At 40.0% G+C, this 27988-nt stretch overlaps 1 protein-coding gene across 1 annotated transcript in view; it reads right to left on the reverse strand.

Annotated features, from left to right (window-relative positions):
• Nucleotides 1-4663: 4663 nt before the first annotated feature.
• Nucleotides 4664-27988, reverse strand: part of baz1b (bromodomain adjacent to zinc finger domain, 1B) — a 77577-nt gene continuing 54252 nt past the window's right edge. Inside the window, exons 14-18 of the mRNA XM_059973101.1 lie at nucleotides 27489-27636; nucleotides 24498-24625; nucleotides 22232-22386; nucleotides 8230-8336; nucleotides 4664-7394 (exon numbers count right to left, since the gene is read on the reverse strand). Of these exons, the coding sequence (XP_059829084.1) occupies nucleotides 6980-7394; nucleotides 8230-8336; nucleotides 22232-22386; nucleotides 24498-24625; nucleotides 27489-27636 (953 nt within the window). The 3' untranslated portion in view covers nucleotides 4664-6979. The remainder of the gene's footprint in view (nucleotides 7395-8229; nucleotides 8337-22231; nucleotides 22387-24497; nucleotides 24626-27488; nucleotides 27637-27988) is intronic.

Below are 27988 nucleotides of genomic sequence, written 5' to 3' on the forward strand. Positions count from 1 at the left end.
AACTGGCTAAGTCCATCATTCTCTGAAGTTTCTTGCATTCCTGTGTATTGGAAGTTCTATATCAGACCACCATACACCCAAAATGCTTTGCACAGTACTTCTGTGAATGGCTGCTTGAGTCTTCAATGACACACTTCAGCACCTTAAGTCTTTCAGAAGTTTGAGTTGCACCACCTTTATCTATATGCTGGGCCCAGGAGAGATTCACCCAACAATTTGAAGCTGCTCACCCTTTCCACCACAGACCCTCCCATCAGGACTGGTGCTTGCTTGCCTGATTTCTCCTCCTTAAAGTTCAAGATCAGTTCCTTGCTTCTGCCACATTGGATGCTATGCTGTTGTGACACTACTACTCTACCAGCTGACCCACCTCACTCTTCTATATAGCTTCATCAACACCCATGAGTCTGCTGACAAGTGTTGCTGTTGGCAAACTGGTAGTGTTGGAGCTATGCTTAGCCACTCAGTTGTAAGCATAGAGAGAGTAGATCTCGGTTCTAAGCACACAGCTACAAGGTACACCTGCGTTGTTGGTCAGTGTGTTGTTGTTTCCCAGCAAGGAAGTTGAGAATCCAATTGCAGAGGAAGGCATAGAAGCCCCAGATCTTGGAATTTGATACTTTGAGAATGATTAAATAAACAACAGCCCAATGATTTTCCAGGTGGTCCACAGCAGAGTGGAGAACCAGCAAGATAGCTTCTACGATAGACCTATTGTAGTTATAGGTGAGTTACAGTGGGTCCAGGTCATCATTAAGGCAGAAGTTGATTTGAGCTATAATCAAACTCTTTCAGCACTTCATTACAGTGGGTGTTAAGTGCCACCAGATGGTAATTGTCGATGCAGGTCATCCTGATCTTCTTGGGGATCAATATAATTGATATCTTGATGCAGGTGGAAACTTCAGAGCACAGAAGAGAGGGGTTTAAGATGACACTGAATATTTCAGGCAGTTGGTCAACATAAATTTTAAGCAACCAGGTCCACTGTCAGGTCCTGACATGCTGGTGAGTACATCCAGCACTTCTGGTACATTTCAGATTCTTCACCACCTTTTTGCATTTAAAAAGGACTTCTGCCTCTGGCATGGCCTTAGTTGTCTTCCAACTCCTCCAGTTCCCTTGCCATGCACTTGTCACTTCACCTCCTCCCTTCCAGCTTGCCATGGTCCCAAAACCAATCCAGGTGAGGCTGCAATTTGATCGCACTTTTTACAGTTCAGAATATTGCATTTGCTGCTGTTGATGAGATCTCTACATGAAGGATATATTTAAAAAGAACATTATTCAGTCACGGTGGCCATGAGCTACCAGTTTCCTGTCAATTTAACCTTCATCCTTTGACAATGGACGGCACCAAATTCCACAGCATTAGTTAATCAGCAGTTCCAACATTTGCAATTTATTTTTCTAGAATCTACGGGTGTATTTTTTCCTTGCAATTTCAGATGCTTGAATTTTTCTTGTTTACAATGCCCCTCAGCACTTTCACTATAAACTAAACCCCATGTCTTTTTCCTTGTCTTCACAGACTCTGCTTTGTTCTCCCTCCCAACTTTCCTTGCATTTAAAAAAATAAAAGACCTAATAAAGAAAATCAGCCATTTTGTTGATTAATAGAAAGCTTAAAGGGCCAAATTACTTTTTCCATTTCTTTCTTATGTACGAAGGGTGATTGATAAGTTCATGGCCTAAGGTAGGCATCAATCTTAGAAAACCTAGCACATTTATTTTTCAACGTAGTCCCCTCCTACGTTTACACATTTAGTCCAGTGGCTGTGGAGCATATGGATCCCTTCTTTGTAAAAATCAGCATCTTGGACCTCCAGAAATGGTCCACAGCAGGGGTAATTGATAAGTTCATGGCCTAAGGTAGGAGATACAGTTCTCTTCACTTGCACGTGCAGTTCAACACTGAGTGATTATACAGGAAGTTTTAAGTTAATAACTCATCTACTTCAACCTTAGGCCACTAACTTATCAATCACCCCTCGTATTTCAAATAGCATGAATAGGTAAAGGAATAGGTAAATACATGAAAAGGTAAATACACAGCAAAAGAAATTGAAGATAAAAATGTGCAAGATAATATTTTTTGCAGGAAGAATGAGAGATGATAGATATCTAGTGGTAAAAATTTGAATGGGATCAAAAACAGATCTCTAGCCAGGAGGATTATGCAAAACCTCTCACCAGCAACACCAAGGAGCTGAATATTGACTACAGAGGAAAGCAGAAGTGTATGAGCCCATCTTCATCAGGGGATCAAAGATGGAGAGGGACAGCAACTTTAAATTTGTTGGCGTTAACATTTCAGAGGATCTGTCCTGGGTCCGGCACTATCACGGAAAAAGCACGGCAACATTGCGAAGTCTTGACGTCATCTAAAACTTCAACAAACTTGTGAAGTTTTGACTGGTATTGACTGGTTGCATCACAGCCTGGAATGGAAACACCAATGCCTTGAACGGAAAAGCCCAAAAAAAGTAGTGGATACAGCCCATCCATCCTGGGTAAAGCCTTTTCCACCACTTAACACATCTACATGGAGCACCACGGCAGGAAAAGCAGAATCCATCGTCTAGGCCACATGTTCTTGTTGCTGCTACCATCAAGGAGGCAGCACAGGAGCTTCAGAACCTATACCACCAAATTCAGGAGCAGCTATTACTCCTCAGTCATCAGGCTCTTGAACCGGGGAGAATAACTTGTCTCACTCCAACAGTGAACTGTTCCCAAAACCTATGGACTGACTTTACACGTACACAGACACAAACATACACATTTCAATAAAATTTACTTTGAACTTTGAAATCTATGAAGATCGCAGGTCAGAATAAAGCAAGTGGAAATTTATACCCAACTCTGCAAAAAACTGTTTTTGCTTCAGCAGGTGTATTGTGTCAAATTCTGGGTACACACAACAGGAACGCGAGATTAAGGTAACAAAAACAGATTTACAGGAATCAATCGAAAGATGAGGGATTACAGTTACATGAATAGACAGAAGCAGGTGAGTTCCTTAGAGATGCCTTGCTAGAATTTATTAAAACCAAAGGGATTAAGTAAGATGAATAAAAACTTTCCAAATGGCAGAAGACATGATGATCAGAGAAAATGCTTTTATGGCACTAGGTAAATAAACATGACTAAAATCCATGCAACCGGTGGCTAGGATTCAAAATATGATACTTCATAAAGTAGTGTAAATAGACTCCATAAAAGGGAATTGAATAAATATTTGAGATAAAATGCAGAAGTAGAGAACTGGATTTCTCAATAAAATCAGTACAGCCTTGACAGATCAAATTTGCCTATCTAAAATATTTGTAAACCTTATGCATCTTTCCCAAGGACTTTACATTACCTTAATACGGGCTGTTCTCTGCACTTCAATGAACATTTAATGAAGATTATCAATGTCTTGCTTTTCAATTCACTCTCCAGAAAAGCATTTCTCCATATGCTTTCAAGTTACTTATTTGAATATTTCCTGATTCCACAATTTCTTATAGCTATTTAATCGCATTTTTCAAGGAATATGAGGTCACTTTTCAATGTCAATTACTCACCCAATTTGTATTTACCATTTTCTTCCTCTATTCTGCCAATCCTGCTATACACCTTGACTGGGATATTTAGCATTTGGAAAAGCCAAACAAAATCCACACTTTCCAACCAGTGAAAACAGTTCTAATTTCAAACCAACATTAAAAACATAGAACAAGAAACAATATGAATACTCTTTCTGAAGTTATATCAACAAAGAACATTTTTTTGCAAAGTTTTAAACATAATTGCTTTTATTTAAAATTTCAAAAATGTTTTTTTCATACAAGTATAGCCCTCCTCAAACAACTACCACAGACACTTGGGAAAATATACAATGCAAATTCCACAGTTTTATTCTACATCACTTACCTACACAACTGTGACAAGGAAAGGTGAGAAACGCCAAATGGGAAGCAGGGAAATGAACATAAAAAAGAAATTTAGATCAGTGCTTTGCTTCCTCCTCAGGGAAAAAACTGGTGGTGTAAAAAGGAAGATGAAGAACCTGATGCACACAAATACTCAAATAATAATCAGTTATTTATACAAACTACGGTAAAGAGGCAGATGGAAACAAGTTCAAGTTGTGCCACAAGGTTTTTCTTTCCTGACAACTTGAGTGCAAGAATCTTAATCTGCTGGTTAGTTCTACACATCTGTATGCACTGTACAAATCTCCACACAAAAGGAGTACTTTACAATTCTTCAAAAATACCATTGCATTACGGGAGAACCATCTGATCAGCAATCACCAAGACCCAGATGACCCTACAAGTGAAATGCAACTTTGTTGGCAACCAACACGCATTAGATGTCATAGAACATTTTTGTTCTATCACAGTGTGATGTTAGCTTGCACCATCTGCAGCGTGTACTGAAAGCATAATCTCCAGTTGTCAGTAACTAGACACCCAATGTATTAAAACACCCTTTGGTTAGACCATCAGAGATTTCTGAGTATGACCAAAATACAAATATTGTCATCACAGATTCAACAATTCTCTCTGTTGGTGAGGACTGATCACACTCCAGTTTTGAAATGGAGATGCCTAATTAAGCATCCCTCACCAGTTTAGGGTGTTCATCAGCAAATAGCTGTTTCCAGGCCATAGTCATTCAATGACATAAAAGGTGGTTGGAAGTTCAGAAGAAGCTCAAGTCTTCAATGTCTTTTTAGGGGCACAGATTCTACTCAAATAGTAGGATTTTGTTAGAATAGAAAGCAGCTTTGCATTTAAAATACTGTTCTGTGATCAACACAGGGTTATTTTACACTTACAGTACCTTGAAAAAGTACTCAGCCCCCACAACTATTTCCCATTTTACTGTCTCATTTTCTACATTCAAAATACATTTTTTGAGCTAATCTACAAAACACTGTGCATCATGTCAAATCAAAAGAAAAAATTGCAAAACCTGTCACCGATTTACTAAAAATTAAAAACAAAATTGTACGGCTGAAAAGTATTCATCCCCTTTGTAATTACTATTCCAGCTTTCCTCAGGTGAAATATACAGGTATTACCTAACCAACTTACCCAATTTATTTATGCAGAAAATTGGAAGATCATCTGTTTTCAAAAGAAAATCCCCTCTCTCTCCAAGGTTCAACAATATGGTAAATTTTCAACAAACCAAACCAGAAAGGCCAAAGAGCATTCAAGACAATTCAGGGAAAAGATAACAGAGAAGCACAAATCTGGGAAAGGGTGCAAGACCATCTCAAAGATGCTAAACATACCTTGGAGCTCTATCTTGAAAAAGGGAAAATATATGAAACAACCACCACACTGCCTAGGTCAGGCTGTCCCTCTAAGCTGAATCACTGAAGAATGGCACTTGTAAGAGAGGCAACCGTGATGCCAACAATCACTCAGTGAGCTGCAAAAATTAGTGGTTGCATCTGGAGATGAAGTTCATGTTTCCACAATCTCTAAGGCTTTGGACAAAAAGGGTATTTGAGATGGAAGCAAGTAGTTATGGCTAAAATATATAAAAAAGCAGATCTTTGTAAAGACTTTGCAAATCGTCACTTAGAGGATATTGTAAAGATGTGGAAGAAGGTCTTGTGGTCGGATAGAACTAAAATGGAAATTTTTAGCTTCAACACAAAATGGTACACGTGGGGTAAATCTAATACTGCACCTCACTCAGGTAACACCATCCCTACTGTAAAGTATGGTGGTGGTAGCATCATGCTATAGGGATGCTTTTCAGTAGCAGGGACTGGAAATCTGGTCAGGATTCATGGGAAGATGAATGCTGTTGAATACAGAGATCCTAGAATAAAATCCTGCTAGCCTCTACCAGAAAGCTTAAACTGAGGAGAAAGTTCGTCTTTCAGCAGGACGACCCAAAGGACACAGCCAGAGCAATCACGGGGGGCCTTCAAGTGAAGCTGATTGATGTTCTTGAGTGACCAAGTCAGAGTCCTGACTTTAACTCAATTGAATATCTCTGACAAACCCTCAAGGTTGCTGCCCCCCGTTGCTCCCAAACTAACTTGGCACACCTTGAGCAATTTTGCAAGGAGGAATGGTCAAATCTTGCTCCATCACATTCTGTAAAGCTAAGAGACTTATCCAAAAAGACTACTGGCTATAATAGCTGCGAGAGATGGTTCAACTAAGTACTGAGCAAAGGCGGATGAATACTTTTGAACTGCTGACATTTCAGTATTTGAATTTTTAGTTTTTCATGCTTTACAACTGTCCCTGTATTTTTGGGTTTGACTGTGAAAGAGGAGCACACAATTCACTGACTGTAATACTCACTTATGTGAACAAAGGGTTAGGGGCTGAATACTTTTACAATGTACTCTATTCCAATATATGATCAAACTTAAAATGTAGCTGGATAAAACAGATGCTGGTGATGAATTGTGTGGCACCTGGCACAGCCTGTTATAGAGTCTTGGCCTTCAATCTGCTGGAGCTGCCACTCCTGTATAAATTTTCTCCAGCAATGTACTATTTTTAGTATGAACCAATGACTGACCACTTTGAGGTCTAATTCCCAGTACTGACATCTCTGTTTCAAAGATGAATAATTATGAAGAGTTTATGCTGAAAGCTGATACAAGGACAAAAATATTAATGCAAAAGTTCTGTTTGGTGTTCATGTAATGAGAACTACAGAGCTACAATCAATGAACTTAATTTCACAACCATTTTTAATAAAACAAGGAACTTCCTAGCCCTCAGCCTCACAAATCCTCCCAACTGCACAAGAGATTACAAAATTCTATAAGAGCTTTTGGTTTCAACCTTTTTATATTCCTATGAAAGTGTCCAAGTCAGGTTGAAGTTATGTATTTGATCCAGTATTTTAAATCAGTCAACGTAAACATTTAAAGTACAAACATGTTTGCAGTTTCCAAAATAATTACTACATCCATCATTATTTAGAAATCTTGGCTATTTGTAATTCACTTCCGACGTTTGCGTGGTGGGATGGAATGTTCACTTGATTCTGCATCACTGTCAACGTACTCGTCCTCCTCCATCTCTTCCTCCTCATCCTCATCCTCCAACTCTACTTGCACCAACCTTGTCCTTTTTTGGATGCCTTTTCGTGGTTTGCCTCTTCTGTAGTTGTAGTTGGGAAGGTGTTTCCGCAATATCTCAATGAAGCATCGTTCTGTTTTCTCAACACAGGTGAGAACCTGGCTTCCTTCCTGATTATACAATTCTGCATTGTTAAACACCAACTTTATATCCTCAAGAAATTCTTCCACAGATCTGTAGTTGCTGCATGAAAACTTGCTCTGCATAGTCTGCAAATCCATAGGTTTGGAGATAACTTCAAAATAATCTTCTGCTTCTTCAGTTGTCACAGGCTCTCTAAATAAAAAGGGGGAAAAAAACAACCTGTTAACTTTATAAAAAAAAGGGAAACCAGTAACTGGTGATTTTAGTGCCACACCTGACTACACTGCTCTTCAACTGTAGGAGTTGATACAAAGTGCATTTAACCTGCTCACCCTTCCACCACGGCTTTAGACTGCACAGCATGAAGCAAAGTGAAATGTGTTCTTTTCTGAACCATAACTGCGACCTGAGGTGGCTCCCAAATATGCAGTTTCTTGCTAGCATATGTTTGCACAGGTATTAGCTGACCTCAGCACTACTCAATTGACTGCTTAACCACATGTATCTGGCAATAATATATTTTTACCTTGTGTTTTAATATTTTTCTATCGGGCATTTTAAGACTCAAGTTATCTATTGGTAGGCCTTACTTCATGGATTGTTGTTATTTTTCCTTTCCACACCTTGTGGCACTGCAGGTGGCAACCTTGTTATTTCTTTAAAAAAAATTTTGTCTTGTTTTTTAAAAAAGGAGGCCAAGTTGCTAGCTCAACACTCAACCCAGCACAGATAGAAAGCATGCACGGAGCCAGCCGGATTCAAACCCAGAACCACTTCATCACAAAACTCTTGAAATAAAATCCCATCTTACTTTCATAACTATTCCTCAGAGATCCCTTTACAGAAATTTTTATCCCATCTCAGTACACAATACCAGATATGAAATGGTCGGTTTGCTAGGGTTCCTTCATGTATTATTTTTTTCAAAAAGCAATTTCAAGACTAGTCCTGCTAATTTGATTTCTCAGTCAATGCAACCTCCCACAAAGACTTGTTTACTATTCTTCCTTGAAACTAATTCCCTTACCTGAAGGGCCAGCTGTATCTGGACCTGACTAACTTGTTCAGGATTTCTTCACACTTTGCCAGCTCCAGGTTTAGTCTTCGTGATCTGTACTTTGTTCTTTGTTGCACCTTTCAACACAAGTAAGTAGTAATTAGGAAGGCATGTTCTTTAATAGTGTTATCCCCTACCAAGCAAAAAGTAAAGCAAATAACTTCAAATTCTTCTTTTGTTCCTGCCAAGTCATCCAAGGATTTATTGTTTGCAAGTGAATTTCATTCAATTTAAATCATGACCTTTCAGAATATCTACTAGCATTCATCCAAAGAGCCATTAGTGACTGAAGGTAGGGACCGAACTCCCCCAACCTCCATCAGTCTTCAGACAACCCAATTCACAACATATACCAAGGAATGGCTGAGAACAATGAATAAAGGGAAAACTCTGGGACCAGGTAACATCCTGGTCTGTATTACAAACACCTTGTACTTTAAAATTGGCTTCACTTTGAGCCAAAGTACTGCTACAGATTTACAAGGCCACCTTTCCAACAATGTAGAAAACAGTCCTTATAAAAGCTACTCACAAAAAGGCAGAACAAATCCTATCAGTTAATTATAACCGAATGGATGTATTCTCAAGCAAAATGATGGAAGGCATTGTTCCCATGGCTACCAAGCCACAATTGCTCACAAATAATCTGCCCACCTTAGTCCAAATATGGACCAAACAACTGAATTTGAAACGAGAGATGGGAAAAACATGAAACCAACACTTGACCAAATATGGCATCAAGAATCATTGGTAATACTACACAAGGGACTCTTCGAATGTTGGAAATCTTGAAGAACACACAAAGTACTGGAGGAATTCAGCGGATTAGGCAGTATCTATGGAGAGGAATACACAGTTGCCACCAGGCTGGAGACTACCAAGACGGGATACGAGGTGTTACTACCTCCAAGCCGAGTATGTGTCATCTGCAAAGTGCACCATTTCCATGTAATCTCAACTCAAAGCACCAAGGGAACAAGTATCAAGAGGAGCATCTTAAACAAAGAGGAAACCGTGATATTCAGGTCATCATTTGCAATCAGTACTACTGCATAAACACTTACTTAAACGAGCACGGATTAAAAAAAACAAATGAATTAATGGCTAGAATTAGAAGCTTTGGTTGTAAGTTTTTGAACAGAGCTATACATCATGAAATACAGGAGAGAAAAGCCAGTCAACTACCTTAAGATAATTTATGGAAACTAATTCTACAAGTTTATGTTATTCCAAATGTTCCCTTCACAGAAACAAAATTACTTAAGTATTCATGTAGACTTAATTATTCAAAAAGGCAACAATTATACCAGAGCCTAAGAAGAATAATGTGGGCTGCCTTAATGACTATCGCCCAGTAGCACTCACATCGACAGTGTTGAAATGCTTTGCGAGGTTGGTTATGACTAGACTGAACTCCTGCCTCAGCAAGGACCTGGACCCATTGCAATTTGCCTATCGCCACAATAGGTCAACGGCAGACGCAATCCCATGGTTCTCCACAAGGCTTTAGACCACCTGGACAAAACAAACACCTATGCCAGGCTGCTCTTCATTGACCATAGCTCAGCATTTAATACCATCACTCCCACAATCCTGATTGAGAAGTTGCAGAACTTGGGCCCCTGTACCACCCTCTGCAATTGGATCTCCGACTTCCTAACTGGAAGACCACAATCTGTGCCGATTGGTGAAAACCTATCCTCCTCGCTGACAATCAACACTGGCACACCTCCAGGGTCTATACCTAGCCCACTGCTTTTATATACACGACTGTGTGGCTAGGCATAGCTAAAAAACCATCTATAAATTTGCTGATACAACCATTGTTGGTAGGTGGTGACGAGAGGGCGTACAGGAGTAAGACATGCCAACTAGTGGAGTGGTGCCACAGCAACAACCTGGCACTCAACAACAGTAAGACAAAAAAGCTGATTGTGGATTTCAAAAAGGATAAGACGAAGGAACACATACCAGTCCTCAGAGGGATCAGAAATGGAGACAGTGAGCAGCTTCAAGTTCCTGGGTGTCAAGGCCTCAGAGAACGTAACCTGGTCCCTACATATCGGTGTAGTCATAAAAAAGGCAAGACAGTGGCTATACTTTATTAGCAGTCTGAAGATATTTGGCTTGACAACAAATACACTCAAAAACTGTGGACAGCATTCTGACAGGCTGCATCACTGTCTGGAATTGGGGGGGGGGGGGTTGCTACTGCACAGGATCAAAAGAAGCTGCAGAAGGTTGTAAATCTAGTCAGCTCCATCTTGGGCACTAGCCTACAAAGTGCACAGGACATCTTTAGGGAGTGGTGTCTCAGAAAGGTAGTGTCCATTATTAAGGACCTCCAGCACCCAGAGCGTGCCCTTTTCTCACTGTTACCATCAGGTAGGAGGTACAGAAGCCTGAAGGCAAACACTCAGTGATTCAGGAACAGCTTCTTCCCCTCTGCCATTCAATTCCTAAATGGATATTTAATCTTTGGACACTACCTTAACTGTAAATCATCCCTGCAATCACCAAAATCCTCCTCCATAGTGAATACTGAAGCAAAAAAATTCATGAAGTATCTCTGCGATCTCCTCCGATTCCATACTCACTTTTCCACTGTCACACTTGATTGGTCCTCCTCTCACATCTTATCCTCTTGCTCTTCACATACTTGTAGAATGCCTTGAGGTTTTCTTTAATCCTGCTTGCTAAGGCCTTCTCATGGCCCCTTCTGGCTCTCCAAATGTTATTCTTAAAACTCCTTCCTGCTAGCCTTATATTCTTCTGGATCTCTATTATTACCTAGTTTTTTGAACCTTTCGTAAGCTTTTCTTTTCTTGACTAGATTTTCAACAACCTTTGTACACCACAGTTCTTGTACCCTACCGTCCTTTCCCTGTCTCATTGGAACGTACCCATGCAGAACACCACTTTAGTATCTCCTGAACATTTGCCACATTTCTTTCGTCCATTTCCCCAAAAACACCTGTTCCCAATTTATGCTTCCATGTTCCTGCCTGATAGCCTCATATTTCCCCTTATTCCAATTAAATGCTTTCCTAACTTGTCTGTTCCTATCTCTCTCCAATGCTATGGTAAAGGAGGTAGAATTGTGGTCACTATCTCTAAAATGCTCTCCCATTGAGAGATCTGTCACCTGACCAGGTGCACTTCTCAATATCAGATCAAGTACAGCCTCTCCGCTTGTAGGCTTATCTACATATTGTGTCAGGAATCCTTCCTGAACACACCTAACAAACTCCATGCCATCTAAACCCCTTGCTCTAGGAAGATGCCAATCTATATTTGGGAAATCAAAATCTCCCACCACGACAACCCTGTTATTATTAAACCTTTCCAGAATCTGTCTCCGTATCTGTTCCCCAATGTCCCTGTTACTATTGGGTGGTCTATAAAAGATACACCCGGTAGAGTTATTGACCCCTTCCTGTTTCTAACTTCCACCCACAGAGACTTAGTAGACAACCTCTCATGACTTGCTCTGCTTCTGCACACTATCTCAGATCAGCAGTGCAACACTCCCACCTCTTTTGTCTCCCTCCTTGTTCTTTCTGAAATATCTAAAGCCTGGCACTCGATGTAACCATCCCTTCCCCTGAGCCATCCAAGTTTCTGTAATGGCCACAACATCATATCTCCCAAGTACTGATCCACGCTCTAAGCTCATCTGCTTTGTTCATGATGCTTCTCGCATTAAAATAGACACATCTCAAACCATCAGTCTGAGCACGTCCCTTCTCTATCACCTGTCTATCCTCCCTCTCACACTGTCTCCAAGCTTTCTCTATTTGTAAGCCAACTGCCCCTTCCTCCGTCTCTTCAGTTCAGTTCCTACCCCCTAGCAATTCTAGTTTAAACTCTCCCCAATATCCTTAGCAAACCCCTCTGCCAGGATATTGGTCCCCCTTGGTTTTCACGTGCAACCCGTCCTTTTTGCAGAGGTCGCACCTGCCCCAAAAGAGGTTCCAATGATTGAGAAATCTGAATCCCTGCCTCCTGCTCCAATCCTTCAGCCACGCATTTATCCTCCGCCTCACTCTCTTCCTATACTCACTGTCACGTGGCACAGGCAGTAATCCCGAGATTACTACCTTTGAGGTCCTGCTTCTCAACTTCCTTCCTAACTCCCTGTAGCTTGTTTTCAGGACCTCCCCTCTTTTCCTACCTATGTCGTTGGTATCAATATGCACCATGACCTCTGGCTATTCACCTTCCCACTTTAGGATATTGTAGACACAATCAGAAACATCCCGGATCCTGGCACCTGGGAGGCAAACTACCATCCGTGTTTCGTTCCTGCATCCACAGAATCACCTGTCTGACCCCTATCTATAGAGTCCCCTATCACTGCTGCCTTCTTCCTTTTCCTATCCTTCTGAGCCACAGGGCCAGAGTCTGTGTCAGAGGCACGGCCACTGCCACTTCCCCCAGGTTGGCCACCCTCCACCCCCAAACAATACTCAAACAGGAGTACTTATTGTTAAGAGGGACAGCAACAGGGGTACTTTTCTAGTATCTGCCTCTTGCTCTTCTCTCTCCTGTTAACCACTTATCTGTCTCCTGAGGCCCTGGTGTGACTACTTGCCTACAGCTCCTCTCTGTCACCTCCTCACTTTCCCTGACCAGACAAAGGTTATCGAGCTGCATTTCCAGTTCCCTAACATGGTCCCTAAGGAGCTGCAGCTCGACACACCTGGCACAGACGTAGCAGTCCAGGAGGCTGGGAGTCTCCTGAACTTCCCACATCTGACACCCAGTACAGAACACTGGTCTCACAGACATACTTCCTGTTTCTATTTCTCACAGGTAACTTACCTCGCTTCGACCCGTTATCGCCAAAGCCCTACCACTCTGCCTCAGATCACTCCTTTGACGACTGCTCCGCCAGGTAGTATCGCACTTTTATTCCTGAAACCTTCCCTGCTAAGTAACTCACAACTGGTGTTCCGGTTATAGCCGCTGATAAGCCACATACAATGGACAAATGCTCTTGAAACTCCCTTTTTAAATAACCACTGCCAACCTGCGAGAAATCCCTCAAGGTAAAGCTCTGTTGACACCGCTGTAAGGCCATGTACAGTCATTCAAAGCAAGTCCACAGACTGTGTAATTCAGCTGTGTTGAGAATGAGTGAAGTGATCCAATCTGGTTGGGGCCAGAGTTATGGATACAGCACTGTCTAACACGGGCTGTAGGAAATCATCAAGGACCCCCACCACCCAGAACATGCTTTCTTCTCGCTGCTGCCATCAGGAAGGTGGTAAAGGAGCCTCAAAACTCATATCGCTAGGCTCGGAACAGTTATTACCTCTCAACCATCAGGCTCTTGAACCATTGGGGATAATTTCACTTGCCCCATCACTGAAATGTTTGCACAACCTACGGACTCACTTTGAAGGACTTATCATCACATGTTCTTGATGTTTACTGCCTATTATCATTCCTTTCATTTTGTATTTGCAATTTATCATCTTTTGCACACTGGTTGAACATTCAAGTTGTTATGGTCTTTCATTGATTCTGTTATGGTTAGTAGTTTATGGATCTATTGAGTATGCTTGCAAGAAAATGAATCTCAGGGTTGTATATGGTGACAGTCATGCACTTTGATAGTCAATTTACTCTGAACTTTGGCTCCGGAGCCTTTCCTGAATCTGGTGATGTGGGACCCAAGGTTCCTGTACTTTACTGCTGATAGCAGCCACGAGAAGAGAACACGGCCTGGACCGTGGGGGTCCTTGATGATAGATGCTGCTTTCCTGCGACAGCACTCCTTGCAGATGTACTCAATGGTGGGAAAGGCTTTAACTGTGATGGACTGGGCTGTATCGACCACATTTTCAGGCAAAGTAGCCTGGTATGTTAAATATTCATCATGCATTGTACAGAATATTGCTCTGATCACAAAACAGTGCAAGTTAATTCTTACAGAAAATATTGAGATCAGAGTGAAGTTTTGCAACTAACCATGAGATATTGAAGGTGAACAGAATTTGAAAGAAAATACTTCGGTGAAAAGTAAAAAATTAGCACTTGAAAAATAGTTATTCCACTTACAAAAGATTTATATACATTTGTCAAATGTACTATTCACAATGTTCCTCATGCAACCTCTGGCAACTGCATCACCCTGTTGACCATTCAAACTGACAAATCTCAGCATCTGAGTAGGCTGGACAGTTCTAAATAATGTACCTGGGAATGGAAAATCTAATACATTTAACACTTACTTATCTCCCACAGGCTCAGTAACAGGATCTTGATAAATAGATAGTGACTAGGAATCAATATATTTCCTCTTTGGTTTCCAATAACCTTTAAAACATCAGCCTAATAGTTATACAGAAGAAGGAACCTAATAGAATCTTCACATTTGACATTCATCAGAACTTAAAGCTGGTAAAATGTTGTGAACAGGGCTTTCAAGCAGTAATCATTCAGCAATATCTTGGTGGTCAGTTTGGCTTTTGCCTCAACCACATGCTTCCAGACCTCATTGCAACCTTGGTCCAAAATCTGGAAAGAGATGAATTTCATGAGCAAGGAGAGTGACTTCTCCAGACATCAAACAACACCAACCACAAAGGTTGGAGCCCACATTAAACCAAAGTCAATGGAATTAAACCTACACCATAGCTGGAGTTGACCACCTTACTTTGCACTAGTATGTGGTTGCTGGGAGATCTGTCTGTTTCCAAGACACTGAGAACACCCAAAGAACACCCACAATGCAGTGTCTTGGGCCAGCTAGTTTCAGTCCTTTCAACACCAAGTAATGAGTTCTCATTAATGTTCGCACAATGCTCTATTAATATTGTATCAGAAAATAGATATATACTTTATTGATCCCAAAAGGAACTTACAGTGTCACAGTGGCATTACAAGTGCACAGGTATATAAATATTAGAAGGGAAGCAAGAAAGAATTTTTAAAAACGTTTCCTCAAACAGTCTAGCAGAAGGGGGTCATCATTCGCCGGCTACAGAGCCAAGAGTAAGAATGAACCTCATATAGTGCTCTTCAGTTACCAGAAGTGCTCCTCTGTTCAGCCAAGGTGGCACACAGAGGTTGAAAAACATTATCCAGAATTGCCAGGATTTTCTGCAGGGTCCTTTGTTCTACCACAGTCTCCAATGTGACTCCTATAACAGAGCCAGCCTTTCTCATCTTTCAGTGAAGCTGTTGACATCAACACACCACTGCATAGAAGATTGTACTAGTGACAAGACTGATAGAACTTGTGAAAGCAAGGCCTGCATACTCCAAAGGACCTCAGTCTCCTCAGGAAGTAGAGGCAACTCTGACCCTTCTTGCACATAACCTCTATGTTAGTACTTCATAAGTCTATCATCCAGGTGCACCCCCATGCACTTGTAGGTCCTCACCATCAATAGTAACAGGAAGCTGTGCAGGTTTAGTCTTCCTAAAGTCCACCACCATCTCCTTTGTCAAGCTACAGATGATTCAACTTTGTTTTTACATATCCTGTCAGGACAACACTGAAACATGGCAATTAATACTCATAGCACACAAGTGCTTGCCACAGACATTCTTCAAGAAAGAAAGAATAAATTTCCTCACAACAATCAACAGCAATGATAAGAGTTCCACCATCTTCAACTTCCTGACGTTACCTTTGACCAGAAGCTTTACTGGCACTAATCTTCCAACCACCATTCATAACCTTTACCACCAGTACATTTTGACTACATCAAACACCAGTTACAAAAGGACATTTTCAACATCTTTGAAACTCTGTTTATTTGGTGCTTTGGACAAGGCAAAAAGGAACCACCATCTCAAGTTAATCTTCATGTAACATACAGTACTGTGCAAAAGCCTTAGGCACATGTAAAAAATCTGTAAAAAAAAGGTGTTTTCAAAGTAATGAAAAATTTCTAAATATCAGAAAAATTACTATAAAAGGCAATAAACAGTAAAAAAAAACTGAATCAGATCAATATTTGGTGTAACCACCCTTTGCCTTTAAAACTGCATCAATTCTCTTAGGTACAGTGTCATGCAGCTTTAGAAGAAAAGCAGCATCTTCGAAAGATTGCCACAGTTCTTCTGCAGACTTTGGCTGTCTTCTTTGCTTCTATCTCTCCGGGTAGTCACAGACAGTCTCAGTACTGTGGAGGTCATACCATCTGAAACCATCATCCCTGATGAAGATGGTAAAGTTTGTCATAGAAACATGGGTTAAAATTGATACCCGTACACAGCTGGAAGCCCGAGAAGAGTTTATTCTTCATATATGGCAGGAAAGCACTAGAAACCATATTAGGGTGACGTCATCATCGAGAATGGCAGCTTAAGTCACTAGCTCATCCGGAAAACACGTATTAAGCCCCGTTATCCCATCAAATATAATATTTTTTGAAAAATATTTGAACTGAAAAGAGGGGCAAGAATGGGGAAAAAGAACAGAAATAAAAAAAAGCGACACTGCGGAGCCTGCATCCAAGAGAGTGCAGCGAACGGCTCTCCAACCCGACTGCTTGCTAGCGAGGCGGATGCTGGGCCTCGTTCAGGCGAAGCGGCGAATATCTTCGAAATCCTGAAAGAAATAATGGAGGTCCAGAAAGAAGTAGAGCAGCAGCTCCGTGATATTAAGTCAGAGCTCGCCAGCGTCAATCAAAAAATAACGGTGGCAGAGACTCGAATTGAGAAGGTGGAAGATCGTGTTCAAAACGTGGAACGGATACTGAGTAAGACAATAAAAATACTACATCACCAAAAAGGTAAACTGCCTAACCTGGAGGGAAGATCATGGCAGGAAACTATCAGAATCTACGACGTTCCCGAAGGAGCGGAGGGCTCGGCTATGACGGAGTTTGTCGGAAAGTTACTGCGGGACGCGCTGGATATTCCCTCAGCTATGGAGCTGGAAGTTGAAAGAGCCCACCGTGCATTAGTCCCAAAACCTACCCAGGATAGAAAACCACGCTCAATAATAATAAAATTCCTTTGGTACAGCACCAAGGCGGAGATTATACAAAGGGCCTGGGGTAAGAAGAGAGTGTTTTCTGAAAATAAATTACTATATTTCGACCAAGTTTACTCCCCCCGCCCCCCGCGGTCCTGCAGAGACGCAAAGAATACTCTGAAGTAAAGCGAGTACTGAAGCAAAAAAAGATTAAATTTCAAACTCTGTACCCTGCTAAACTTCGAGTGTTTTATGACAACAGGGCACAATTGTACCAGATAGTGGAAGAGGCGACTACAGGCATGAAGGCCAGAGGGTTGCCCGTCACCGTGACCAAAACGAAGGAAAGCCTGACTCAGGAATTATCCTGCTCCGCTTGGGAAATAGTGCGAGAATTGAGAAGGCAGGAGACAGGAGGAGGCCGAGAGAAATACATCACGAAGAGACTGGGAGTTTCCTAAAGACAATCCTCACCCCCTTCAGAAGAGCCATAAGGTTTGGCTAACTTTAAAAATGTTGAGAAGCTAAACGGAAGCAAAAGTACACGGCGATATACCTATCTCGAGAAATATTTATTATAATGTGGATTTTATATTACTTAGTTGTTATTCTTTATTCGCTCACTTACTCCTTTTTCCCCATCAAAATGAGAATATGTGTGTGTGTATATATATATATATATGACACAAGGAAATCTTTTCTGTATAATGGATTTGTTCACTTGACTTGTCCATGAATACTGCAATGGGGGCCCTCAACTAACAAGTAGGAGGGGTTATCCCCCACAGCTAGACATTTCCTCTAGCTCAATGCAGGGTCATCGACTAGAGACCGCAGCCTTGGAATCATACATTTGTTGCCATTTTTGTTATTATTTGCATTTCTTGGTTCTTAATTGTTCAGGGAGTAAATCAATTAAGTTTTATTCTAATTTCAATGATACATTGACAGATAAATACAGATGGCTAAGGACAAGGTAAAATTCATTTCTTTTAATGTCAATGGGCTATTAAATCCAATCAAACGTAAGAGTATTTTATCCAATTTGGAACAATTTGATTCATATTGGGAAAAATGGTTTCACTACATAATGCCTCACAGGCCTGATTTTATTCTCACAAATCAATGAATCTGTTGTTAAAAAAAACAGATCACTCCCTACTTGTACATAGTTCTTTCCTTTTGCTTGTTTTTTCTTTCCACTCTTTTCTATAAGTGTATACCCCAGATAAATATTTTGTGGAGATTTGTGATATATATGATTATATGATGTATATGTACATGTCTGAAATACATCTTATGGAAATGTTTGTTTGATGATGAACTTCAATAAAAAAATAAATTACAAAACAAAAAGAAAAAGAGGGCTGTGGGTAACCCTAGGTAATTTCTAAGTTAAAGACATGTTCAGCACAGCTTTGTGGACCAAAAGGCCTGTATTGTGCTGTAGGTTTTTTAAGTTACTATGATGAACTGATAAGCAAGGCTTTGGGCCTACTCCAGGCTGCTCCAGGGTTTGGATGGATCTGAGGACTCAATTTTTGGTTTCCAGTGCTGTTATCCACTTCAATTGTTTGCATGATTTTTATTTTTCCCTCTTGCGTGGAGGGTTGGCATTTTACTTTTATACTATTTTTTCTTTAATTGGGTTCTTTCAGGTTTCTGGCTTTGTGGCTATCTGTGAGCAAGCAAATCTGAAGGTTGTGTAATTTACACATTCTTTGATAATAAATGAACCTTGAATATACAAAAAAAAAGAAACCATATTAAAGCCTTATTTTAAAAGCATACTTACTTCTGAAACCATATTAAAATCTAGGGTGCCCAGGGTTTATGTACAGTACTGTGCTACTAGTGATAACATTGTCAGATTATTCCTTTATCATAAGTGCCAATATTGAAACTCTTTACCCAATGCCATGGCAGTAGCCGTTTACCATACTAAATGTCGTTGTTAGAGAAGATGTCTCACCATCAGAAGAACAAATACAGCCTGACAATAAGTACCAGCCTTTGCTAACAACACTTGCACCCCATAAGAAACAAATGCCAATAGATGGTATGATTTTAACTAATTCTGCAAGGAAACTACTGGTTTCATCCTTTAAAATTCAGAAAACCTGGGTTCATGCTAAATACACTGATTTCCACAAACTGCCAACAAATACTCTATCCATTTGTTTTGTGTGTTTTTTTAATCCAAGCATAATTGGAAAACATATAGCTAGAAATACCTCAATTATTTTAAGACTGTACACATTGATGTAATAGAGGGAGATTCATCCATTATTTGGCAATCTCATTGTTCAGTAGATACATTTGATATACAATCTTCCACTCAAGTGCACAGTATAACTTTCTCTATTAATTAAACTGCTTTCACTGGAAGAATTTGTTTTGTTCCTGCTCTTGAAATTATTTCTCTATGCTTTGCGGTCATTTCAACTCCACTTCCAATCCACTGCCTTATAATGTTGGCAATAAATATTGTTAAAATTGTATAGTTCAATAATGCAAGAAAACTGTCAAAACAATATTTAGTCTCAGGATAAGAGCATAGAAATTTCTATAAAAACAATTAAACTATGGTGGAATATTCACCATTTCAAGAAAAAGCATGAAAATTTCACAAGCCCATACATCTCATTCAACTCTTAGAACATTTTTTTCTTACGCTGCCTGCTTACGAGTACACACACACACACTATTACACTCTGGACTGGCCTACTCTAGTGAAACTGTATGACAAATGAGAATGGATTATCAGGTCGGGTCCGTAGATACTGTTTATTTGGTCTCCTGATAATTGCTGCCCATGAAAGACAAACCCACTTCTGTTTGGCTGGAGTACAACAGGACAGCTGACATGAGTGCTGCAACTTTCTCTAACCCCAGTAGGCCAGCAACAACTGTCAGCAGTACAAACAGCCCGAGATACAACTGCATGATTGGGATTCTAATACTAATTGGACCCCCCAGCTTACAGATAAATTTAGTCCTATTTTAAACCTTCTTAATGACCTATGAATCATCTTTCAATAATCCATAAACTGTAAGGGTTCAAGAGCACCTTTGCCGAGATAGATGTCAAAAATCTTCCAATGATTGTCATTCCCTTTGTCGAGACCAGAATAATTTCCTGGCGTCTCCTGCTTGACCTACTCAAAGATGGCGAAGAAAAGACCCGACAATATAGCCAGAATGCCAGCAATGATTTCTCAAAAACAAGAATTTCATGACCCTGGATCAGAAGGATTTTTTTTAAATGTGAGGCAAGGGAAGGAATATGAATGATAATTCTGCTGAATTGTTTTTCTCCAGATATTAACATTCTGGGATATGAGTGAATTGAGACCAAGATTTAACTATTGACCAAAGTTCTAAAATTCATAGGTAGCTTAATTCAACCATGTTAAGCAGATGTCTGCCCAAGATCAAATGTAAAACGAGTTACTTTCTATCTTACATAACAGCCTTATGCTCTGTTCCTGTACTCTCTTTTCCCTTTCTCTCAAAGCTTGCTTCCAGCTCCCAACTCATACATCCAAGACTTGAATGTCCTCATGGTATCCAGCTGCAAAGTATTTTAGTATTTTAAATGCTGGGAGTTGTAAATAATCTCTTCGCTAGAAGGATTTCTTTCTGACTTTTAAACATAATACACAATGTAGAAACTAAAAGTTGCTGAACAAAAAGCTCTAATTTAATAACAAAGCTTGATTGCCACTTTAATGGGATAAGAAATGGCCTGAAATAATTTTGGTTAATACATTCACTCCAAACCCGATCTTGCATTCAGTTTGCAAACATAATAATTTCAAACTTTAATATTAGAGCTCTTGTCATAGTATTTGTATTCATCACATCAAAATAACACAGCCTCCAATCTTTGGCAGGCTTCCCACTTTTTACTACTTTAAGATGCTTTAAAGTAATGAGATTGATGAACAAGAAATAAATCTCCATGTCGAAATATGGGCAATGCAGCCAGTTTGCCTCTGATTGAATTAGCAGATCATTTATTAAGAAATTTGTTTAACACAGGGTAACACACAGAATGTTGCTGGAGGAACTAAGCAGGTGAGATAATATCTACAGAAAGGAATAAAGAGTCATCGTGGCCCGAAATGTTATATTAAGTGTCAATACAATTGAAAGGCAACATGTTGTAGATTACCATGAAATATTGATATCTCTAAGTCAGGTTTTTCATTATCTAATTTGCCATCAGAATGGAGACTCCCATGCCCAGATGACAGAAAGGGTCTCTTGGGCAAACACGCAGCTTGTATTACACTGGACGTGGTCTGATTTGGGCCGTCACTACAGCTGCTTCATCTATCCACACGTTGTGTTTACATAAGGCTTCCCAGAGAGACTGCAGACTGAATAAGGATATCCAAAACAATTTCTTCCCCCAAATCCAGGCTAACTGAGACCAACTCTACTGGTTCTCAGTAAAATCAGCACAGCTGGAGTCTTTGCTGGTTTGCACAACACAACAGCTTGGTTAATGCAAGAAAAGAAGCACTTTAAAAGCAGTGCTATGTTTCTGCTGAACTTACATTAGGTTTCAATATTACATCCCCTACTAGGAATAATGCGGCAATAACCCCCTTAATTGAAAGTGCTGATTTATGAAGTCATATTTTAGGGGCTTGTGCAGTATTTCAGTTACCGCGACAAATGACTTCCCCATTTTCCCCAAGTGATAGCATGCTGTTTCAAAACCACAGAATATGGAATAATGCTTACATCCATATAAGCATTAGATATGAAAATTTTACACAAACAAATGAAAAATTAATAAAACAAAAGCAGAAAATCTACACATCGTTATTTTCCTTGACACACCTTTATTTTCAACATCGCTTCAGAGGCTGGAAGCAAGTTGGTCTGTCTCCAAGGAATTGAATATCTTATCATCTCAAGTTTGGATTTCAGTATACAAGATTAAAGCATTTTTAGACAAACACCTGTTCATATTATAACTATCTTGTTGCCAGGCCCAAAATTCTGGCACTTGGCACTCACCAGCTCATCAATGTCCACTCCATTGACAGGTGACGTCTTGTGTCGAGTGTTTCTGCCGTGAACGTGTGAGGACCGTTTCTTCCCCAGCTGTTTGGCCTGTCTCTGATGACGAGTCTGAGGCCCTGATTTTCCTTTAGCAGCTCTCCTGAGTCTCGCTGCAACAAGCAAGATTTATATGCGATCACTACATTGGTACCAACCATTCATTCATGCTCTCCAAGTGGCATTCCAGCCATATTGCTCCGTGTGCCTAAACAGTCATTCAGTTAATCATGCTTTGCCTCCCCTCCTATTTCAGCCAAAAATATTTACTTGCCTTGAATAAATTCAACGATTCAGACTCCACAGCTTTTTGAAGTAGAGAATTCCAAAGATTTCAAGACCCTCATCTCAATTTTAACTGGTTTTAAATGCATCCTCTCAGCATCTAACTTGTTGAGTGCCACCCCTTCCTCCTCTCACAGTAACAAAACACAAAATGCTGGAGGAACACTGGTCAGGCAGCATCTACGGCTGAGATCCTTCATCTGATCTCATTTAGACTCTCCCTCTTTTAATGTCTAAATGCTTAACATTTCTTCTTAAAATAGTTTGTTCCTTTCAGAGCAACTAGTAAACACTCTCTGAAGTGCATTAAAAAAAATACATTGCTTGTTAATACCAGAGAAAAACTATGACTTACTGCAACCATGGATTCACCTTTTGAAATCTAACCTAAACACAAACATTTGTAACAGGTGAGCCTGAAATGTTAACTTCATTTTCTATCCAAACAAATGCTGCCCTAACACACTATTTCCTGTTTTTATTTGCACCCTCACCATTACAAAGTAGCCTCTACTGTTACACTCCATCCCTTTGCAAATAAGGCAAACTTCTGTTTGCTATCCCAATGACTTGCAAGGTTAGCTTTAATGATATTCAAATTGCTGTGTATTCTTATTTGAACAAGATTCTGCTTTTATATTATTCCTACCAAACCTCATGCTGTCCTCACTTCCTCTGCCAAACACCTCGTTTAATCATCTGTAGCCTTTTGCGTATCATTGTCACAACCTATCTAACTTTGTATTATCAACTAATATCGCTACAATAACCTGTCTCTACAAATCACTAGTATAAATTGTAACCAATTGATTGTCAACATCAATCCCTATGCCACTTAACTAGCTACAGTGTGCCAATTTTGAAACTGATTATTTCTGTTAGTCAGTCAATGCTGTGTGTTTACTACTGCAGTAACCTTGAATGTGGCACTTAATGATGTACTTTGGAAATCTCTCTTGTGGTCGACTGCAAATTTCAGTGGCACTCAATGGATGGCACCTCCCACTCGCAAGCCCCCTCCCCCAAAGTGTTCGTTTGGCAGAAGACAAGCTCTATTGTGGCCAACTATAGATTTCAATGGGCTGATACGGTGGTCTGGACTATACACATGCATATTTTGTGAGATTGTATCCTACTGTCCTGTATGTGTGGGCTTCAAGTCATGGAGTTGCGGGGTGGGGGGGGGGGGGGGGGGGGAGAGGAGTGGTCAGGGCCAGCCTGCTCCACACCAGGGGGCGATGTTGCACAGTGTCCAGGCTGAAAACAGTGTTGCAGCACCCCCCACCCCACCCCCATATGTTCACTCAGTGGGAGACTGGCTCTATTGACTGGATTGCTGGAAGTTTGTTTTGGACTCTCATTGCAGAATTGTAATACTATTTGTGCCCACTAACTTGTGTATGCTTTACGCTGCGTGACTGTTGCCACTGTGTTTTGCACCTCGACCCCAGAGTAACCCTGTCTCTCTGGCTGTCGTCGTGACTATTCATGTATGGCTGAATGACAATTAAACTTCAATTGAATCATATTTACTGGATCTCATTTATCCACCCCATTCATTGATCCTCAAAATCCCAACAGTCAAAAACACCACACCATAACCATTTCCAAAAAAAAACCATGCTAATTTTGCCAACTGTACTATTATCTAAATGGCTTGCTTATCAATACTTAATAATTGATTCCACCAAATTTGGCTGAACACTTCCTGCCTTGCTTCTTTGTTGAATACAATGCAACATCTGCAGTTTTTTTTATCAGCTGAGAACTTACTAAAATCGGGGAAATTCAAAAGATTATGACCAATGTGTGTGCTAACTCTGCAACCACTTATCGAGAAATGACAACATTCTGGGCAGTTGTCATCAGACAAATCCAAATTACTCCAAATTCCAAACAGGTAAAATATGGAAAATTAATCCCTAGAAAGACATCTTACATCTGAGTCTAGGCCCTTCTCGCTCCTCATAGTCATCTTCCTCTTCCTCCTCTTCTTCCTCCTCCTCCTCTTCCTCTTCTTCTTCCTCCTCCTCATCATTGGCTTCATCTTCCTCCTCAGCATAATTTCTGAAAGAACATAATGCAGTTTTTTTTTAATTAAAAAAATTAAGACTTTCATTCTTTATCAAATAGAAAACTATTGAGAGAAACAAAAACTGAGTACACTGGAAATATTCACCAGGACAAGCAACATCTATGGAGGGAAAATAGATTTGAAGTTCCAGGTTGATTATCTCTCATTAGAACAAGGAAAAGTTAGAGGTACATTCACTTTAAGATAAACTGAAAAGAGGGTGCAAAGAAGAGCTAACCCATGTTAAGGTGTGATGTGAGAGAGATTAAATAATAAAAAGGATGATAGTATAAAGTGAAAAAGGGCAGAAAAGGAGTTAATGAATGGCAGAGCATTAATCAAGGCAAGGAGTCAACAGGAAAAATAGAATAATTTCTTGAATTTACAATAAAAATTCAGTCAATGCTGAAAATCCAAAGCAAAATATACTAGAAAAACTTACCTGAAATTATTGAACTCAGTGTGGATTACAAAAGGTCGAGTTGAAAAGTGAAGTGTGCACTTTAATTTATGTAAGTTTCTTTGGAAGAAGATATGAGACATAAGACAGAAGGGTCAAATTAGCAGCAGTAGAATTAAAGCGACAGGCAACTGCAGATATGTGGTCATGATTGCAGACTAATTGAAGGTGCTCTACAAACCATTCTCCTGTTCTACATTTGAAGGGACCATCTTGTAAACAATGGAATCTTAATCTAGTACCAAACCACTGTTCCTACAAAGTGCGGTCTACAGGCCCTGGATGTGATGAAGAAATAAGATATAAAAGGCACAGATATTGTACTGTCTGCAGTTGCACAGGATTGAAAACGTATCTTGGGTAAAACTTCTATTTCCAAATGTCAGCATAAGGGAGGAAAAGATATAACACAGTGGACTCACTGCAGGTGTCATATATTGTGGAAACCAAAGGAGGTGGAAGGTGAGAACAAGAGGAACCCTGTAAGCTCATGAGAGGGAATGGCAAGAGTACTGTGATCACTGAACGGATATAGTCGAGAGTACCATCACCATAAACTTGAAGAACTAAAATTATACATTTCAATTATTGTAACTGTAATTTTCAAAACCAAAAAGGTAGATTTGTTTATCAAGTCTCAAAGTACGATTTTTAAAAAGTACTTAATGTGCAGACTTCATAAACAATTTGACTGGTCCTACTCTACCTCCTCTGCCTGTAATCCTGAATTTTTCTTTTATCCTTTTAAGCACTGCTCTTTTGAGCTGCACAAATTAATTTATTTCAACCACACAACCTAACCATAAGGTCGAAGTAAAATCTTTTCATGTTACATCTGGCTCGTTTGCTTATTATTTTTCATTGCCATCTGTGTAAAGGGGGTTTCTTCTTTTTTCTTTGTTACTGTGTATGTAATCAAAATGGCTTCTTAGTTGCGAGAGAGTGCTGGAAGCTTGTTTGGGTTAAAATTTAGTGATAATGAGAATTGTATTCCTTTGTAAACCAATTGGGATTAATGGTGTTCTTTCTTCTGAGTCTGTAAGCTATTGTTGGCGGGCTTTTGGGCAGATCGGCACGAGGGGGTGAGAAAGAGAGGATGCGATGCTGTAAATTGGGCGAGGAACGGACCCCAAGCGGGGGTCCGAGGCCAGGAGGTACTCCGAGGAGAGGAGATGAAGCTGGATGTGCTTGGTTGACCACTTCGGATGGTCCTAAGCTGCAAGTCGAGGAGTTCGGAGGGGATCGAATGGTGGCCAGAAGACTTCAGTAATTGAGTTCCAACGGTTGTGCACCAAGTGGTTTGGACTTTGATAAGTTTGGTGCCTTTTCTTTATTTTTTTTCTTCTTCATATATACTGTATTGTTATTAATCTCTTATAGTAACCTTTATAAATTGTACTCATTTAATCGCATATGGTGTACTGTCTGTTTTTGGGATGGGCGGGGACATCACACAGCATCCACACCAGCTGATTACCCAGTTTGGCGGGGCCGAAGGCTGCTCCCCCTAGACGGGAACGAGCTGAGCAAGCCTGAGGCGACCCAGGGGGTTACATTTGTTTGTTGAATCTTCTGCCAACTGGAACAATTTCTTTGTCTAATCTATTTAGACCCTTCATGATTTTAATTCCTCTAAAAGAACACCTTACAGCCTCCACTGCTACAAGGAGAACCACATCATTTCACAGATAAACTAAAGCAGCAAAGTATTTAAAATTATGCTGGTAGAACATCTCCAAGGTCTTCTAATTTTTTTCCTAAAGTGGAATGTCCTAAACTAGACATAATTCTGGCCATTGCAACATCTTGCAAAGATTCATTATGACTTCCTTGCTATTGCATTTTACATAAAGGACAAGATCTCATAAGCTTTTTTAACCATTTGTTCACTCTGCTTTATCACCAGTAATTTTTGCATATCTACCCTCTTGCACCCACAGGTTTCACAGGAATAGCTTTCCTGCCCTTTTATTCCAATCTACAACACAAAGTGTTATACCTGTGTTTTCAAGAAAGTGCAAACTCAAACTTCTTGTTGAATATGGGTCTCTGGAACTCAATTCACAACTTTGCACCAAGGTCAGAAGGGGGAAAAGTCAACAGAGGAGTAGAACAATGGACATCAGAAGTCCTTTTTTAAAAAAAGAACAGACAACATTAATAATTGATTCCAAGATGAAAGTCATTCAATGTCAGGGCAAAATTCTGCCAAATATTGATTATTTAAGAAGTCAAATCAAGGCAGTGAAAAGTGTAGGCCTGTTACTTTTATGAAACCTATTGCTATACCTGCTGGAATCCATTTCAACAGTTATGCGAGGATTTATGTGGAAAAAAAATCTGCAGAGGATGAGAAGACAATAGACAATGCTGCAGTAAGCTGGCTGTAAGGTTACCTATCTCGTGTGCCACGCCTGGCTGTGGCTGGCTGACAAGCCGGACAGAGCCATTCTCCATCTGGTATTACATAAAGGGCTGGCCTCAGACAGAACAAGTGGAAAGCCTTGTTACATTCATCACAAAGAATCAGCTTGTCATCTTCACCTGATGAGAAAAAAAAATCTGATTTTACAGACCATACATACAAATCTTTCAGAGCAAGATTTATTTTCTGAAATAGAAGACCAAATAGAACAAAGCTTTTGAAACTTGTAAATATACTCAATAATTCATTTTTTCTTGTCATTCCTAAAGGCTACTTTGAAATAATTTGGCTATTCATTATAAGGAACCATCAATAGAGCAGAGCACTATGAAGTAAACTTAAAGTCCTATTTCTCCAAAAGCAAACTTGCTGATGCTACAAAATCTAAAACAAAACCAGAAAATGTCGTAAACACTCTGCAGCAGTCAGCACCTATGGATAGAAGGAAAGGGTTAATTTCACATTGAGGAC

The sequence above is a fragment of the Hypanus sabinus genome, chromosome 6, assembly GCF_030144855.1.
Source record: "Hypanus sabinus isolate sHypSab1 chromosome 6, sHypSab1.hap1, whole genome shotgun sequence".
Lineage (NCBI taxonomy): Eukaryota > Metazoa > Chordata > Chondrichthyes > Myliobatiformes > Dasyatidae > Hypanus > Hypanus sabinus.